Source organism: Aspergillus steynii (genome assembly GCF_002849105.1).
Source record: "Aspergillus steynii IBT 23096 chromosome Unknown P170scaffold_4, whole genome shotgun sequence".
In the NCBI taxonomy this organism is placed as follows: Eukaryota; Fungi; Ascomycota; class Eurotiomycetes; order Eurotiales; family Aspergillaceae; genus Aspergillus; species Aspergillus steynii.
This window is the reverse complement of record NW_020194401.1, coordinates 2,257,103-2,274,523: the sequence shown is the minus strand read 5'-3', so window position 1 is coordinate 2,274,523 and position 17,421 is coordinate 2,257,103. Positions and strand designations below refer to the sequence as shown.

General features: G+C 52.4%; 3 protein-coding genes across 3 annotated transcripts; 2 read left to right on the top strand and 1 right to left on the bottom strand.

Moving 5' to 3' along the window:
* Positions 1-7,198: 7,198 nt before the first annotated feature.
* On the bottom strand, positions 7,199-11,145 carry P170DRAFT_436941 (putative mRNA-nucleus export ATPase (Elf1)). Its single transcript, XM_024849257.1, has 2 exons — positions 7,523-11,145; positions 7,199-7,466 (listed from the first exon to the last, which is right to left on the bottom strand). The coding sequence occupies exons 1-2, from the start codon at positions 10,813-10,815 to the stop codon at positions 7,412-7,414; spliced, it is 3,348 nt and encodes a 1,115-aa protein (XP_024704660.1). The 5' UTR covers positions 10,816-11,145; the 3' UTR covers positions 7,199-7,411.
* Positions 11,146-11,975: 830 nt separating this feature from the next.
* mcsA (putative citrate synthase Cit1) lies at positions 11,976-13,815 on the top strand. The gene is made up of 3 exons (XM_024849256.1): positions 11,976-12,158; positions 12,226-13,380; positions 13,444-13,815. Exons 1-3 carry the CDS (start codon positions 12,111-12,113, stop codon positions 13,642-13,644), a joined length of 1,404 nt encoding a protein of 467 aa, XP_024704659.1. The 5' UTR covers positions 11,976-12,110; the 3' UTR covers positions 13,645-13,815.
* A 1,871-nt stretch (positions 13,816-15,686) lies between these two features.
* P170DRAFT_358514 (choline transport protein) lies at positions 15,687-17,329 on the top strand (the record flags this gene model as incomplete). Its single annotated transcript, XM_024844299.1, has 3 exons — positions 15,687-16,159; positions 16,210-17,147; positions 17,196-17,329. 3 exons carry the CDS (start codon positions 15,687-15,689, stop codon positions 17,327-17,329), a joined length of 1,545 nt encoding a protein of 514 aa, XP_024704658.1.
* Positions 17,330-17,421: the final 92 nt, after the last annotated feature.

The following is a 17,421-nucleotide window of genomic DNA, read 5'->3' as shown; positions in this document are numbered from 1 at the left end:
CGGGTGCATACATGCCCGACGGCCGTGTGGGTGCCAACTAGAGCCCTAAGATGGGGCGAAGGCTTTGTTTTGTAGACTATCGTGTGGTGGCTATTATGGATTTGACCGAGGATATGGTAGCAATGCTATTGGGTCGGGTCCAGGTATAAGCGATTCCCGAACTAGTCCTTGGTAAACTTTGGACCGGGTGCACGGCACTTTGGATTGCCTCATATGTCTTTCCTAGTCCTATTGCATCAGCCAGGACTTTTCCTCGTCGCTCACTGGAGCATGCAGGGCTCTAGCCTCTGGATCGGTAATGAATAGTCAGCGAGTCGCGGAGAGATAAGCGGCTCGGTGTTTGTGGCACTGTAGGTTCAGCGGCTCCAGCAATTTAGGAACGTCGTGCAAATAGCCCGGAAAAGCAGGCCACGCGAATCCAACGTACCCAGGCGGGGAGGCAAGCTATTGGAGGCGATCAAGGTGCTATCGTCAAGAGTGTACTTTTCCTCCGCAGAAAGGCCACGCCAGAGGACAAGGCCGGCACGTCGGGATGCATGCCTATGGGAAGGGTAAGATAGGCCCTTTACCACTGTGAGTCCATGATATATTTGGGGAAATCTGTTTTTAGTTCGAAATTTCCTAAGAAAAGGCCTGGGCACCCGCGCAACCTAAGGGTGGTGAGCTTGAATGCATCTCTGAGCCTTGTAACTTGGGTCCGACTATTGCTAAGCCAGCCGGATTGATTGTTTCAATGACTTTCAGTTGCATGCTGAGTCTGAATATGCAACAAATTGCCATTGCTGAATTTGTATCGTTGGCTTGACTGTATCGTGTCAAAAGTCAACTTATTAGCGCCCCTCTTCGAATAGCTGTGAATATCTCATGATCTATGAGAGTCCACGGCTTTTTTGATATTCTGGAAGTATTCGAAGAGCTAGCTCAGTGCTTGGGCAAGTTCGTGGTCTTTTCTCAGTACTCTGGTGGAGTGACGATGCCAGCTGGGTGTTGAATCAGTGCATTGGCCCCCCTACTTCGACAAAAAGATAGGCATTGTCTGTTCACGACCAGCTTGCGAGTATACGCAGCATTCCCCGCCTTGTGCCACACTTGATGGACATCCTTTGGCTCTGGTAGTTGCTTGCCTTGTCCACCCTCAATGATCCGGCGTATGTGGTACTGGCTGTTCAGCTGGTTTTTATTCATGCGCTTCTACTGCTATCCTATTCATCGTCTTTGCTCTCATCAGAGTCCTCCCTGGGTTTCTGGTTGTTGACGGCTGTGGATGGAGAATAGCTTGAGCCATGTCCTAGTTGAATGGGTGAAGAATACGAAGATGATGAATAGTATCATCTACAGGCTTGCCCGGTATGATCCTCACAGCCTTTGTAGGTGTTCGGAGACGCGCCCCCTCACTTCTACCGGCGTGGGAATTAATTACTCCATTTCGTCATCACTCTCAGTGCCTTCAGGGGCTAGGTACGCTCATCATGTACCGATAATGTTGTATTAATCGACCCCCTCGCTGTTTCATCCTGTCACTTTAGCGGAGACCCTCGTGCTGCCAGACAGAACATCCCTTCGTTCCTTCCGTCTCACTGGCTCATTCGAAGCCATGACTTTGATCGGCAGTGGATTGAGGGAACTCAATAATGAGCATGCGTTGCTCTCTTGTTCGTCTAAAGCATCTGCTGTCCTTTCCTCTGTCCTTGTGCGAGTAAAACATTCAATTTCAGTGTGTCGGAGAATTTCTCCAAATGCTCTCTGCACGAGTCGAATACCAACGCGCATATTGGCCTGATTCTGGCGCGGGAGCTGGGGGGCAACCCTTTCGTTATTTACCTCTATACATCGAAAACATTTCATGTGCTTTGGCTCGAAAGGCACTGGCGTCCAACTCGCGTATTTGTCTGCCGAGGTGCGGTTCGCGACTCTCGGCCACGGGGCTGGTGATCAGCTCGGTCTGGTACTAGATGCTGGAGTCTAGCTTGCCTATCTGTTGAATTATTTGATGCTGTTTGGTTGGTGTGACCTCTAATAGGCCATTCTTGTATAGATGGCTGAAGAACGACGTTTTATGCTGGTCACTATTCAGAGGGTATACAGCCGGGTGATACACGGCCAGCACCGGTTAAAAGCCCGGTTGTGCTCACGGAAGGATTGTATGGTTTTGCCGTCGAGATATAGGTTAACCTCGTACTGCTTCTATAAGTCCGTAAAAGGTCTCACACGGCGCGGGCGTTGTTTAAGGACGTTTATCCTTTAGGCCCGCCAGCTGCAGCACTCGGTAGCCGAGCCTAAGCTGTATTTTCTTTATATGGCGGTCCGATGTTTAAGCCGGCTGAACTGTGGCTTTGGCATGGGCATCCATTAATACCTTTATCGACAGAAGCTCTATCACAGTGTCGTCCTGCATTAGGTTATCCTGGAGGATAGAGGGCCGCCGAACTTCATCGGTCCGCTGCTGATCTGGCGGCTCCGGTGCACATCTGGCAATCGGCCTTCTTCATGCACAATCCCAGGATTTGATGTAATCTCAGGGCTTTGCTCTCTCGTCACATATTTTTGGGGCTCCTGAACAGTGGCATTGGCACCAACTGTAAGCGCTCAGCGGGAGTGTCCGAGGCAACGTCGAGGCGCCCAGGACAGTGCGCCTCGTTGCCTTGTCAAAAGGTCTATATCTCCCCTGCCCATCCATATTCTGTACACAACCATTTATTTCGAGATATATTGTTGAGTTGAGGGAATTGAAACAGTCATATCGTCTGAGTAGACACTAGCTGGAAGGGTATGTCCCTATCGACAAACTTGCGTCTGGACTAGACCGTTTGGGCAGAACCACGCTTTCTCCTGCGACTTCTATACTACCGAGCGAGTTTCCCTTGCGGGTAATGTAAACGTGGACCTTATTTTATTCAGCAATCTCCAGAGCGAGGGTATGCAAAACTCCGAATGTTGATGACAGTGTTGGCAGGATCCGTGACTCTGTTTAACGCGGGTATGTCATATGGACGAGTATTGATGGACGAATTCGTCTCTGCCTCCCATAAGATGTGATTGATGTTCATAGTAAAATATCTAACAGTGACCCATTAGATATAACACAAGTATTTCGCCTCGATGTGACTGGGGGAACTGAGGCTCATTTCTGGTGGATGGGTAACAGCAAATCCGAATGCAGGATCCTAGTCCGAAGCAGGAGGTATCCCGATGCCTGCAGTAATTGACATGCCATGGTGAAGTTGTCCATATATCATGGTAGGATATTATGGCATCCATTTGTGGGATCTCAATATTGTGCCACGTCCACCAAGTCTTCAGATTCGACAAAAGGCATTCTATCACCGGCCCGTAACCAGTTCTAAGAAAGGGCAGTGCGTGGAGTTAGTGCATCTAGCTTTCGATGTAAATTTGTAGGGCTCGACTGTCGAAATCAGATGACTGGTGCAGGTTGTTGAACCTCATCATCCAGATTTCTCTAGCCTAGATAATAGACACGACACGGGGGTAGACCATTTATTGGGAGATTTCTCATCACCTTCTGTTGTGACTGAGATGACAGTCCTTGTGAGGTTGGTCCTGTACTCCTTAAAGTCTGTGATTTTGATTTCGGTCTGCTGGCGGATGCTAGAGTACTGTCAAATAGGAAGCACATCCATCGTATTCCGTATCTTTGTGCGTTAAATGGTATAAAAGATGAACCTGGAGAGTGTCTATGCTGGTTTTTTATGCAAGTAAGCAACTCTCAGAGCGGGTAGCAAAGTCCCCCGTCTTTGGTGGATTTTTCTAAGTCGGGACAATTTGCAGACGGTATTAAGATCAAGAAGTTGAGGTTGTTGCATCTGTAGGTCTTTCTGGTTGAGACAGTTAACCTAATAGTAGGTTTAGAATCACTCCGGACGCCATGAGGCAGGTTTCAGCTCGACTTTGCGATCAATCTAGAAGGAATCAACGGCAAGGAAACCACGTTGCGTCAGGAGGACCACAACAAAGGTGTTATAGCTGATGGCTGGCACCGGCACTCTCCTATATCGGTCCGTGAGCGAAGCCTCGACACTCCAACGTCGTCTATGGAGGGAGTTTCCTCGTTCCGCTGACTCAAGACAGGCCTTGCTGTTCGTAAGGTATGTCGACAAGCCATGGCCTCCTAAACTCATCCATCAGAGTCGTTGCACAGTTTTCCACCAATCCCAGGGACAGCCGTGGATATTTGCATCCTGATACTGGGTCACGTATTCCCAGATCCTGTCTCAATTTGCTGCATTGCAGCGTCCGCAAATACTTTGAAGTGTATCGTTTTCCACTCACGGCGAATCTGGTGAGGTACTCGGGGTCGTCAGACAGTCTTCGCCGTGGATCAGAAGTTTAAAGAAGGCATATGCGCGTGTAGCGACCGCTGTAAAGTCTTGAATGCCACCCGAAAGTTTTCTTCGTCAAGCATTTTGAAGATATGCTTCTGGTTGGTTGTGCAAATACCTTCTATGCTGCTCCATACCGCTTAGTATTCCTCAGGGGGCGCAATTCCCTGTACGGATAGGACCCCCTGACCTGGATATCAATGTTTGTGCACTTGCTGTTGTGTACAGAAGGAGTATTCACGAGGTCGAATTCATTGACTGAGTCTGATTCAGAATCCGAGAGGACTTCCAAATCACTAACATCAATGGCTCCTGCCTGGTCATCGAGAACCTGTTCCTGACCCCTAGCAAGTTTGCATTTATGATCGGCACTATAAAACAGTACGCAGAAATACCGAAGACTTTCTCGGTATATTTGGATTTCTTATCGAATGTCGCAATTGAGAGCAACTTCTGGAGCGCGTTTTGCGGGGCTTTGGCCGCTTGCGAAACGACCTCATATACCGCTCTCTGGGTCTGATACCGCGTGTTCTGACTATCCCTGGTATCCCATCACGATTTTTGCGTCTTTCCCGGAGATCAGGAGGACATCTTTCGGATCCTTAGGCGAAGAGCAGAATCGGATCCGGGGCGTTTCGCAAGCGATCATCGAGGTTAATCAACTTCGAAACAACGATTCTCTGTTGTCCAACATATCGACGCTCACACCCAACCAGAAGCTGAACATTTTTGAGAGCATTCATGTGATTATATCACGGTAAGCAAATTGCTGACATTTCGGTGGCCATTTTCTCGGAATCCTTTCGCTCTTTATAACATATTCTGGGTTATGGAGAACGGAGCGCTGGTTACCAAAACATGTATCTCCTTCAGTGCTGCTGCAAACTCGAAATTCCGCTGGCAGGTGATGGTCTTCAATGATTGACCCGCTTTTGTAGATTCATAGATAGTCAACTGGGTAACTCTTGAGCCTGACACCCGACTATATGCTTGGTCTTTCTCCACCCAAGTTTGGTGCTGTTGACTTTTCTGGACAAGCTTCTTCCTCAAATTTGATAACAACATCATCCTCTTGTTTGCTTTTTCGACCTTTTGATAGATTGATGTAAGCTATATCGGTCGATCAAGTCGGTGAGAGCTTTGACTAGCCGATGCAATGTAGAATGGATGATATAGGCCCGACCCAGTTAAATATTCCCCACGATGTAAGCACACAATGATAGTTCCGGTGATGCCGCAGCCTTTGAAAATTAGGGATGCTGGACCATATCACAAGCGATCATATTATCGCCTGAAGCTGCATCCTCGGATTGCTGTTTGCGAGCGTGGAAGTAATCTATAATTGTGCAGGAATTTCATATATGATGGCCTGTGGACGTGAAACTGTATGGCGAATGGCATCACTGCTGATATTCTGCCTGTCAAAGTGGACTGCCCACCATGGCTTTAATTTTCAATGCATTGCGGTTGAAAAAGGGGGTCGCTGTGATTGTGTAGAGATTTCCATTGACCAGTTTGCCATAACTCAGTGGCTATGCTTTGCTTCCAGATCTTGGTAAATGACTAGCATTATTCCTGACGGCCCGTCGGCGTCTTCGGCGACACAGAAGTGGCTTCACCTTTAAGTCTTGCTGTCACAGAGGATTTCTCCGACGAATGTTAGATCTTTGGACTTGCCGGCGAATGTAGGAATTTTGGAAATGCTTCGTGAAATCAACAAACGCCGTCGCTTCTCGGTTAATGGAGTTTCTTCGAGTTGCGCTTCTTCTGGATAGCAGCATATCAGCCGTTGCTTTGCTTTTAGATACCGTGCTCAAGCGCCCTGCCACATAAACCCTTGCCACGGTATGTTCGGCTATTTCTGAGATAACTTAAAGCCCTGCCCTGCTCTAAGACCTTAGGCCTGGGACACATGTGCGGACAGCACGGTGTTTCACATTACCGGACATCATCAGAGGGAGTATATGATATCAACTTGTTGTTCTGGCATTGCGAAGTTCCACGAGATGATGTAGTTATCATCCAAGCCAGACAAGCCAAATCAATCAATCAAACAAATATATCGTTGACATCTTGCTGGTGCAGAAATCGCCGCACTCTGCGTGCACGGTTAATCCATTTTTCGCCTAGCTTTGTAGGATGGGAGAGAAATCGTTAAAACCAGCGAATTTTTATTCAGTGCCTGGCGCCTTGTATGTATTTCATTTCCAGCAGACTTCGTGATCTGTGATTGGTTGAGATTGGAAGGGACGATATATTTATCGGCAGACAGAAGGTATGAAGCCACAATCGACTTTCCAGATCTGATCTTCCAGTAGCGATAGGACACGCCAGGAAAAAGAAGCATCAGCGAGGGTATAATAGATTTGAGAGGTGGGGTTTGGCAGAATCAACGCAATAGATAAACCCAGAGAGGAGACAAGCAAGAGGTAAAAACATGAGCCTAATGAACGCTCATCAGGTTTAGCTATACCCAGGTTGCCAAAGGCCGATGGTCAGAGTCAGTTCAGGACTTTGAGAAAGAGTAGACAAGAACGACCGTCTGGGTGCGAAGAAAATGGCACGGGCAGTCCATTTATGGAGGACTGATGATGGAAGTACTCCCTCCATATTATCATACTGGTTGACAAACGGAGACAGCCAGGCTGATCATACGGGAAAGTATGTATATAGTTTGCTACCCCAATCAGGGTCCAAACGAGGGATCGAAAGGAGAGGGGAGGGTTGTTGAAGGAGAAGGAATCAGCAGAGGGGGAGAAGGGGATTATATAGGAAATTCCAGGATCTGATTCCCTAATTCCTACACTGGTGAATTTTTACATGAATGGATATCTTAGGTAAACGATGAATGCATATGTGCAGGTGAATCAATTGAAATACTACAAGCATTCACTATAGCAAGTAGCCCAAGCAAGTGCTGAATTCTAAATCTACCTAAAACCATTATGCAGAAAGCAAACCGGACACCTCTATATACCCCCGAACATAATCCGAGACAAAAACAGAAAAAGCCAAGTCCGAAAATCAATCAATGGCATCATACAGTTGGTCATAATAGAACGAAAAAGAAATAATTACGCCTCGTCATCGGTGTCCTCAGGCTTGGGGGTGCCCTTGGGCGAGTTCAACCTAAGTCAAATATCAGTATCATAGATAAGATTGAGAGTAGCAATGTAGGAACATACCATTCAATGTGACGCAGACGACGGCGGACTTCACGCTCCTTCATCTGGGCACGGGTCATCTTCTTCTTCTTCTTGGCCTTGAACTTCAGCTCGCCCTGGTCCTCGGCACCGGAGTTGACGGCGGAAGCGGCAGCGCTGGTCGTCGTTGAGTTGGCGGCGGTGCTGCCGGCCACAGGAGAGTTGGTGGCGCTGTCCTCGAATCGGTCCAGGGACACGGCGTTGTTGGTCCGAGAGACGATGCGACCGTCGGCAATGTGCAGCTGCTCGGGGCAGAGGGCACCGACGAACTCCTCGTTGTGAGAAATCATAACCACACCACCCTTGAAGTCACGGATAGCCACAGCCAGACCACCCAGGGAGTCACGGTCCAAGAAGTTAGTAGGCTCGTCCAGCACAAGCAAGTGGGGGTTGTTCCACATGGCACCGGCAAGCACGACCTTGACCTTCTGACCACCAGACAGACCGGAGATCTGGTTGTGGTTGGCAATCTCGGGGTCCAAGCCAATGTCTTCGAAGTGCTTGGAGATCTCCTTGGGCTCCAGGACACGGAAACCAAGACCCTCACGCGAGGCTTCGTGGTCGTCGAACTCCTGGACCATCTTGAAGAAACCGAGCTCGTTCAGGGTCTCGCGGGAGATCATGGTGTTGTGCTTGGGCAGGAGGCCAACCCACTTCACTTCGTACTGGAAGGACTTCTTCCACTTCTGACGACCGATCAGCGCCTCGATACGGCGGGCACCACGGCCATCACCCAGGTCAACGGGCTTCTCGAGCTGGGCCTTGTCCTCGTCGCTCAGGATACGGGTCTGCTTCAGGAACACCTCACGGTCATCACCGTTGGCGTAACGCCACTGCAGGTACTGACTGGGAGTCTTCTCCAAATGCATTTCCACGTGCTCCAAGGCGTGCTGCTTGATGTATCCCATACGCAGGTTGGGGTGCTTCTCAACCTTTCCGGTCTGGGGGATGGTTTCGCCGGTAAGCATCTTGATGAAGGTCGATTTACCGGCACCGTTGCCTCCGATGATGGCGACACGGGAGGACAGAGTGAGGGAAAGCGAGGCATCGGTCAAAGAAGGCTTCTTGGCGTTGGGGTAGCTGTACGAGCAGTTCGTCATACGGAGAATCGAACGGGTGTTGGACTTGATACCGGCCAGAATACCGGGAGGGGGGAACTTGAAGGAAACCTGAGAGGCGGACAGGGTGTAGTAGCTCTTGGCCTCGGGCTTGACCTTGACGAAGTCGGCCAAGTTACCCTTGTAGTTGACCAGCTTCTTGCTCTCGTAGTGGTAGATGTCCGTGCACACCTCGTCCAGGAAGCCGGAGTCGTGACTGACGATCAAACTGGTGATGTCGGTGTGCTTCTTCAGGTATTCCTGCAACCACTTGACGTTGGCGACATCCAGGTGGTTAGTAGGTTCGTCCAGCAGGAGAACGTCGGCCTTCATCAACATGGCACGGGCCAGCGCCAGCTTCATCTTCCAACCACCAGACAGGGATCCGACGGGCTGGGACTGGCGACCTTCGGGGCCATCGGTGAAGCCGAACTCGAGCAGGACGCTGCTGATGTGCTCCTTGCCGGTGGCGGCAATGGCGGGGTCCTTGGACACGTATTCGGCGATGGTAAGGTCGGCATCTTCTCCCTGGTTGTGCTCAACGAAGCAAGTGCGCACGACATCCTGAGGAGGGAAGCCCTCCAGCTTGTCGTTGGCAATACTGCGCATCAGAGTAGACTTGCCGCAACCGTTGCGACCGCAAAGGCCGTACCGGTGACCCTTCAAGAGACGAAGGTTGGTGTGGGACAGCAAAAGCATACCACCGTAGGCGAGGGAGAAGTTGGCGTTGACAATCTCAACCTCGTTGGGGTCATCGGGCTCGGGCTTACCGAACTTGCGGTGATCCTCTTCGACGTAGTGCATCTGCACAGCCGAGGCGACGGCGTCCTCCTTACCCTCGTGGAGCAGTCCACGCAAGTAGGGGGCAATGCAAGCGGGAATGCGGTCGTGCATACGAACGTTGACGTCCTCCCGCACCATCTCGGCGACATAGTTCTTGCCGAGTTCGAACAAAGTGCGCTGCTCAGGAAGAGCCAGACCACCGTTGGCCTCGATCTGGGCGTTCAAGACGGCGAGGACCTCCTCGGGAGTGATCTTGACGACGGCACCGGCGGCGACGTCACTGTCACCCATGGCGCTTTCGATGACGCTCAGGGCACGCGTCGCAAGCTCACGGACCTCGGGAAGAGAAGCGCGATCCTTAACACCCTGCACACCAGGCTTCAGCTTGGGCAGGAAGGTACGCGCCTCAGCGGGGTCGTGCACAAGTTTGGTCAAGTTCTCGACGACCACCACAGTCCGGCGCAGGGTTTCCTGGGGGGTAGTGGGGGCGTTCAGGGAACGCTCAAGCAGGGGAGTGAGCAGAGCGAGAACGGGAGAGGTGACGACGGCCACGAAGGTGGTCTGAGACAGGGCGTGGATGGCTGCCTGCAGGGTCTGCTCCGAAGGCTGCTCCATAGTCTTGATGAGCAGGGGAATGCGGGGGGCGACGTCGTCGTTGGACAGGAGAGTCGTCAGGGCGTTCATAGCCTTGATCGACTGCTTGGCCACCTCGTTCTTCAGGTCGTGCATGCCACCCTCGACCAAGGGAATCAGATCCTTGAGAGTCTTGCCCATGGCCTCGCGCAGCAGATCCTTCTCGAGCTCCTCATCGTAGCTTCCGGTGCCGATCTGAGCCTTAACGGCCATCTTCTCAATCAGGGAGTAAGCGCCGACAAAACCCTGCCACTTTCCGGTACCCTTGCTCAGGTAGGCGGAGAGGGCCGGCAGGAGGGCGTTGACCATGGCCTCGGGCTTGAGACACGAGAACAAGGCGTCGATGGCATACTGAGCGGACTCGCGCACGATGGCGCCCTTATCGGCCAGGGCATCGAGGGCCAGGTGCAAGACACCGCCATCCTGGAGAAGGAAGACAACTTCACTGAGAGGGTGCTCGCGAGGGAAGCGCTCCAGCAGAGCGCCCAGGATCAGCATGGAACTCTCCCGTTTGGCGCCATTTTTCTTATCGGTGGCGGCCTTCTTGATGTCGGGCAAGATGTTGTAGGTCGAGAACGCGCGGCATCCAACGCTCTGGATGAGGAGGTTCGTCAAGGCATAGGAGGCGTCGAGAGACTGCTGGGAAGTGTCGGCCGTGAAGATAGTGTTGAGGAGCGAGTGCACTTCCTCGGTGGTCGGTGGGACGGACGAAGGGGTCTTGGAGACGGCGGTCGGCATCGCGGGGGTTTCAGAATGCGGCATTCTTCGGTATATAAGGCAGTCGATAGAATCTGCGTAGATGGTCGTAACTGTGTGCGTTGTGTTCTATCCAGACACACAAATCCTTCGCTCCAACGGCGATGGCGGGGCCGTCGAAAAAGCTGACGGACAAGAAAGAAGCGATAAGAGAAAAAAGAACCAAAAATCCCAAAAACTTTTTGTGACCAAAAGAAAACCGGGGGCCTCCGCACACGGATCAGCCGTCTAGAATGCAAACAAGAAACAGGGTATACAACTGAAGAACAGGAAACGAAAAGAAAAGAGGAGTGGAGATGACAAAGGGAAGAGAAAGAGAGGAAAGGAAAAGACTCCCTGAGAACAATCTCAAGAAAAAAGTTGACCGGCGGGGCTGATTATTTTTTTTTGGGCGAAAATCTCTGCCTGAGGCGTGGGCCCCGTGCGACAAGCCAATCAGCACTCACCGCTTTCGCATGGGGGCCGGCCATTGGATGTGGCTGACGCCCGGCGGCGCTGTGGCTGGTGCCGGGCCCAGGCTGTGTGTGGCGCGGCGATTGGTGCCAAGTGGATACCTGAGTGCCTGAGGCAGACAGACCCCGGGAAGCGACTAGGCCGTATTGGGATTACCCCGCACGGGATCCGCCATCCGCGGGCCCACGGAGGAAGTAGTATAGGATCATATTATCATCTTAACATGACAATGCCATGCGTAGAATTATGATTAGGACCAGAGTCATGTCACTCGGGTGTCCGGAGGAAAGGAATAGAGTACATCCTCATTAACCCGTTGTAAACCACACGCAATATCTCACTGGTATCTCTCTGCCCAGGTCCCGAGCGTAGCATATTTGCCGGTGACGGGAGCACCGACCATGTGACGCCGACCGTTATCACCGCCAGCAGCCAGATATCTCAGGCAATCACAGGCACTCGTGGTCTCAATAGAATATGAGAATACAAAAGAGGAATGAACATTATTTATATGATCTGCCAGACTACTAACTCATACTATACCGCCTATGTACACCGGCTCTCGCACCCCTGCTCCTTCACACCGCAGTCATCCACCGAACCACCTTACATAACGCTGATCTCCGCATGCAACCGCCCAACCTCGGCCAGGCGTCGTGACTGTCCGAGGCCAGCCGGCTTAAGGGAACGAGTGCCTGTCCTGTCGGATATCCCCCTGGTCGCATCCTTTATTTCTGACTTTCTCGCCTCGTTCCTCGTCCTCGCTTCTCCTTATATTCTCTCAACATCCCACTCCTTGCTCATTCTCCCCGCATTCCTCCTCTCTTTCACTTAACACCAAACACACAATGGCCATGTCAATGCGAGCCACTCGCCATGCTTCTAAGCTGGCCCAGGTTAGTAGAGACGCCCCAATCGCTTCATTCCCGCCCTAATGCAGACACTAATGGCAATCGTTCTCAGTCTTCCCGCCAATTGGCAGTCCACACCTCTCGCAGATCCTATGCAACGGCAGAGCCCGACCTCAAAACCGCCCTGAAGTCGGTCATCCCCGCCAAACGCGAACTCTTCCAACAGGTGAAACAACAGAGTGACCATGTCATCGGGGAGGTCAAGGTTGGCAATGTCATCGGTGGCATGCGTGGTCTCAAGTCCATGCTCTGGGAGGGCTCCGTGCTCGACCCGGACGAGGGCATTCGCTTCCACGGCAAGACCATCAAGGACTGTCAGAAGGAACTTCCCAAGGGAACCACCGGCACAGAGATGCTGCCTGAGGCCATGTTCTGGCTGCTTCTGACCGGACAGGTCCCTTCAACCGGCCAGGTCCGCGCCTTCTCTCGTGAATTGGCCGAGAAGTCCCATCTCCCCCAGCACATCCTCGACCTGATCAAGTCCTTCCCCCGCTCCATGCACCCCATGACCCAGCTGTCCATTGCGGTCGCTGCCCTCAACACCGAGTCCCAGTTCGCCCAGGCCTACGAGAAGGGCCTGAACAAGGCCGAGTACTGGGAACCCACCTTCGACGACAGCATCTCGCTTCTCGCCAAGATCCCCCGTGTCGCAGCGCTCGTCTTTCGTCCGGACGAAATTGACGCTGTCGGCCCCCAGGCCCTGGACTCCGCCCAGGATTGGTCACACAACTTCGCCGAGCTGCTGGGCAAGGGTGGCGCGCAGAACAAGGACTTCCACGACCTGCTGCGCCTGTACCTGGCCTTGCACGGCGACCACGAGGGTGGCAATGTCTCCGCCCACGCCACCCACCTCGTCGGCAGCGCCCTCAGCGATCCGTACCTCAGCTACAGCGCTGGGCTGCTGGGTCTTGCCGGACCTCTGCACGGTCTCGCCGCGCAGGAAGTCCTGCGATGGATCCTCGCCATGCAGGATAAGATCGGCACCAAGTTCACGGACGAGGATGTGCGCACCTACCTCTGGGACACGTTGAAGTCCGGCCGCGTGGTTCCGGGGTACGGCCATGGCGTTCTCCGCAAGCCGGATCCACGGTTCCAGGCTCTGATGGACTTCGCCGCCACTCGTCCGGACGTGCTGGCCAACCCGGTCTTCCAATTGGTGAAGAAGAACTCGGAAATCGCCCCGGGAGTTTTGACCGAGCATGGCAAGGTATGTTTACCTTTTTGCCCCCGCTGTCCTGCCCCTTGCAACCCTTGACTAACGCAATCGCAGACCAAGAACCCTCACCCTAACGTCGACGCCGCGTCGGGAGTTCTGTTCTACCATTACGGCTTCCAGCAGCCGCTCTACTACACCGTCACCTTCGGCGTCAGCCGTGCCCTCGGGCCACTGGTGCAACTCATCTGGGATCGCGCCTTGGGACTTCCCATCGAGCGACCCAAGAGCATCAACTTGCTTGGATTGAAGAAGTGATTGACTGGTGGATAAGACCTGTAATTTGTTTCTGAAGCAGTTTAGCATGTTTGTTTTTGTTGATTGAGTCTTGATAGATTCATGTCGTTGAATCTGATTGATACCTTTGTCACGTTCTTGTGCCCAGTGGTCTCGAGATAGACAGCATAGATGTTTAGAGAATAGACTGGATTGACAGATATTCAGGTTGTGTTTTTTACGGAGCAGGTAATTCCGTGGGAAATTAGTTGAAAATTACAGACTGTGTTTTCGGTGCTAGTCTGTTTATGGTTGGGATCTGCACTGTTGGGCAGCTTCTTCACGGCGAATCAACACCAATTATACTCAGACAATTGATGTTATATTGGAACTTGTAAAATTGAGGGGGTCATAATAAACTATATGATACTGGGATAGTGCAATGATAAGAGCTGTGGTTGTGGTCGTCTGTATTTGGTAGCTATCAGACTGAATATATATTATTCTTACCTGGTGACGGAATCTGACCCTGTTATCATCAAGGTGCTAGTTACGAGAGCCTAATAGTATGAAGCGACTTGAAATAGAGCTTTTTTTTTTTTTTGTTTCTTAACGAGGTAGAACCATGGTTGACAGTAACAAGAAAGCGTTATTTCCACGTAGGTGTATGGGCGGATGAGTAGGAAATCGATTCTTTGTTGTTCATTAAAGTGAAGAGATTGAATGAGGGATATCGATAAGTGAGGCAAGAGCGATCTTGATGGAAATTCCTTCGGTTACCTGATCTGGTAGACCGCTGGTAGGCAACTGCCCATCTGCCACGCAGTCAGATCCAAGACTCCATGATCCATGGATCTATTGTGTCCAAGCCAAAATGAAACGAACCAAAAAGAAATGAGTCCAAGTGGAACGAACCAACCCACTAGACAATACTAAGAAGTAGGAAAGAGAATTCAAAGGATTTCGCAAAGACGCCCTTATGAGGTACGAGCGGAGTTAAGGGGAGAAAATGGCCCGCACCGCCTGGAAGGAAGACGACGGGGAAGGCGAGAAATTGCCTTTCCAGTATAACGTCTATGATTATGCGAAGATGAAATATGTTTATGAGCTGTGGGACCCGATTAAGGAGGGGCGCTGGCCACCGAAGAACGTGCTGCTCTCCGACTGCTGGGTATACCTGGCCCTGAAGCTGATGGACAGCGACGTCAGAAAAGAACGCTACCCGGGAGACTTCGACAAACGTGGCGATATCAGGGTCGCACGTATGCCGTGCGGCGAACCACCATTCATAAAGGCGCACGGGATGTACTTCCTACCGGTGTATAGGCACTCTTATGTCCTGTGCGGCGAAAGACTGGCTCCCTACGCAAATTGGATCATAGGGAAAAGATGGGGACTGCGTTCTGAGCCGGCATTCACCGTGGGACCGGTCTGCGTGCCTGAGGAACTGGTCACTGACAGTGATCAAAATATGACCCGAGTCATATCTGTCCACGACACGAAGAGCCTGCGCTATGTGACGAATGACGCGGGTGACGACACCTGGGAGGCCAAAGAGGGGAGTAGCAATGAAACTCATAGATGGGGGATACCTGACAAAGACTGGGGTACGATGCTCTATAAATTCTAGTGCGCAGCCGAATTATGACCTGCGGGCGATCAAGGATGTTCCTGGGTACAACCCCGTCTGTTACCCGGAAATGCTTCAGTCCAGAGGAGCAGTAGGCGGCTGTGGCTGCGACAGTGGATGGCATGGATATGTGATCGAAGTACCTCGTCGGGAACTTTGTAAAATTCAATCGATCGATCAATCAATCAAAATTCCATTAACCCGATCAGACGGCGTAGGACTAAGATGTAGACTTCCAGAGGAACCTTAAACCCCCCGACGTCGCATCGGCCGTTCTCGCCGCATCACTCGAGCGGATGACTTCAGTGGCCGTGCGACCATCCCTCGGACAAGCCTTGCTCTCGCGTGGTCCAGTAATCGAATAATCCAACCCCGCAGGTTCGTCCTTCTTACATCCCGCAGACTCCTCTGCCTTAATGCTCTGGTAGAGACCACGACCTCTCTACAACCCGTGATGTCCGACAAGCCGCGACGCCCCCCCGGAGACGATGTCGGAGTCTCGAATCTTGACGCCGATGCCAGAAAGCTCGCAGAGATGGGCTACTCCCAGGATATGCACCGCAACTTCTCGGTCCTCTCCCTCCTAGGCGTGGCCTTCTCGCTGGCCAACTCGTGGTTCGGCATCTCCGCGTCGCTGATCACCGGGATCAATTCTGGCGGAACGGTGCTGAGCATCTACGGCATCCCATGGGTCGCCTTTATATCGACATGCGTCGGCGTCACTCTATCCGAGTTGGCATCGGCCATGCCCAACGCCGGCGGTCAATACTTCTGGGCCAGCGAACTGGCTCCGAAGAAGTACGCCTCCTTTGCCTCGTATCTCACCGGATGGCTGGGGTGGGCCGGAGCAATCTTCACCAGCGCCAGCGTGGCATTAAGCCTGGGGTCGGCAGGCGTGGGCATGTGGAAGCTGACCCATCCGGATTTGTAGGTTCTTCTCATGGCTGCAATGGTGCGCTCTAATGAAGCATCCGTAGTGAGCTTCACCCGTGGCATACGGTGGTAGCGTACGAAGTGATCAACTTTTTCGCCTTCCTGTTCAACTGCGTGGGCAAAGTGCTCCCGACAGTGGCCACAACCACCCTGTATATCTCCCTGATATCGTTCGCCGTCATCCTGATCACGGTGCCCGCCACAGCCCCAACGCACGCGTCGGCCAGATTTGTATTTGCCCATTTCGTCAATTCGACAGGCTGGCCGTCGGACGGCATCGCCTTCCTGGTGGGATTGATCAATCCTAACTGGGTATTTGCGTGTCTCGACTCGGCTACCCATCTGGCGGAGGAAGTGACACGTCCCGAACGCAGCATCCCTGTTGCCATCCTCTGCACCGTGCTGATCGGATTCGTCACCTCGTGGTTTTACTGCATATCCATGTTCTTTAGCCTGCGCGACCTCGACCAGATCTTGGACACTCCGACGGCCGTTCCCATCCTGGCCCTCTTCTACCAAGCGCTGCAGAACAAGGCGGGCGCCATTGTCCTCGAGTCTCTGATTCTCGCCACGGGTATCGGATGCCAAATCGCCAGCCATACCTGGCAGTCCCGGCTGTGTTGGTCTTTCGCGCGCGATCGCGGACTGCCGGTGGCCAAGTTCCTGTCGAAGGTGCATCCGACCTTGGACGTGCCTCTGAATGCGCACAGCGTCAGCTGCTTCATTGTGGGCCTGCTGGGGCTTCTGTATTTGGGGTCGTCGACCGCGTTCAACAGCATGGTGACGGCGTGCATCGTGCTGCTGTATGCCTCGTACGTCGTGCCCATCGTCTGTCTCCTCTGGCGCGGACGCGATAACGTCCCGCATGGGCCGTTTTGGCTTGGCAAGATCGGCCTGGCCTGCAATATTGTGGTCCTGCTGTGGACTCTGTTTTGCCTGGTGATCTATTCATTTCCCTCGGTGTATCCGGTATCGGCTGGAGGTAAGAGTCCCGTCTCGTTCGCGCAGTCGCAGCTAACCTCGGTGTCAGATATGAACTACGTATCTGCGGTGTATGGCGTGGTGGCGATCATCATCGTGGGCGACTGGGTTCTGCGCGGGCGGCGCTCATTCCGAGGCCAGACGGAGCGACATCGCGAGATCGAGGAGCGCGTGGTACTGTGAACCTGTAGAAGCGTAGTGGGTAGTCGGACAGACAGAGTACCTTGAATAATATGATGCAGAATCCTGTTGCTCCAAGTGTACGTCTCCAAGTA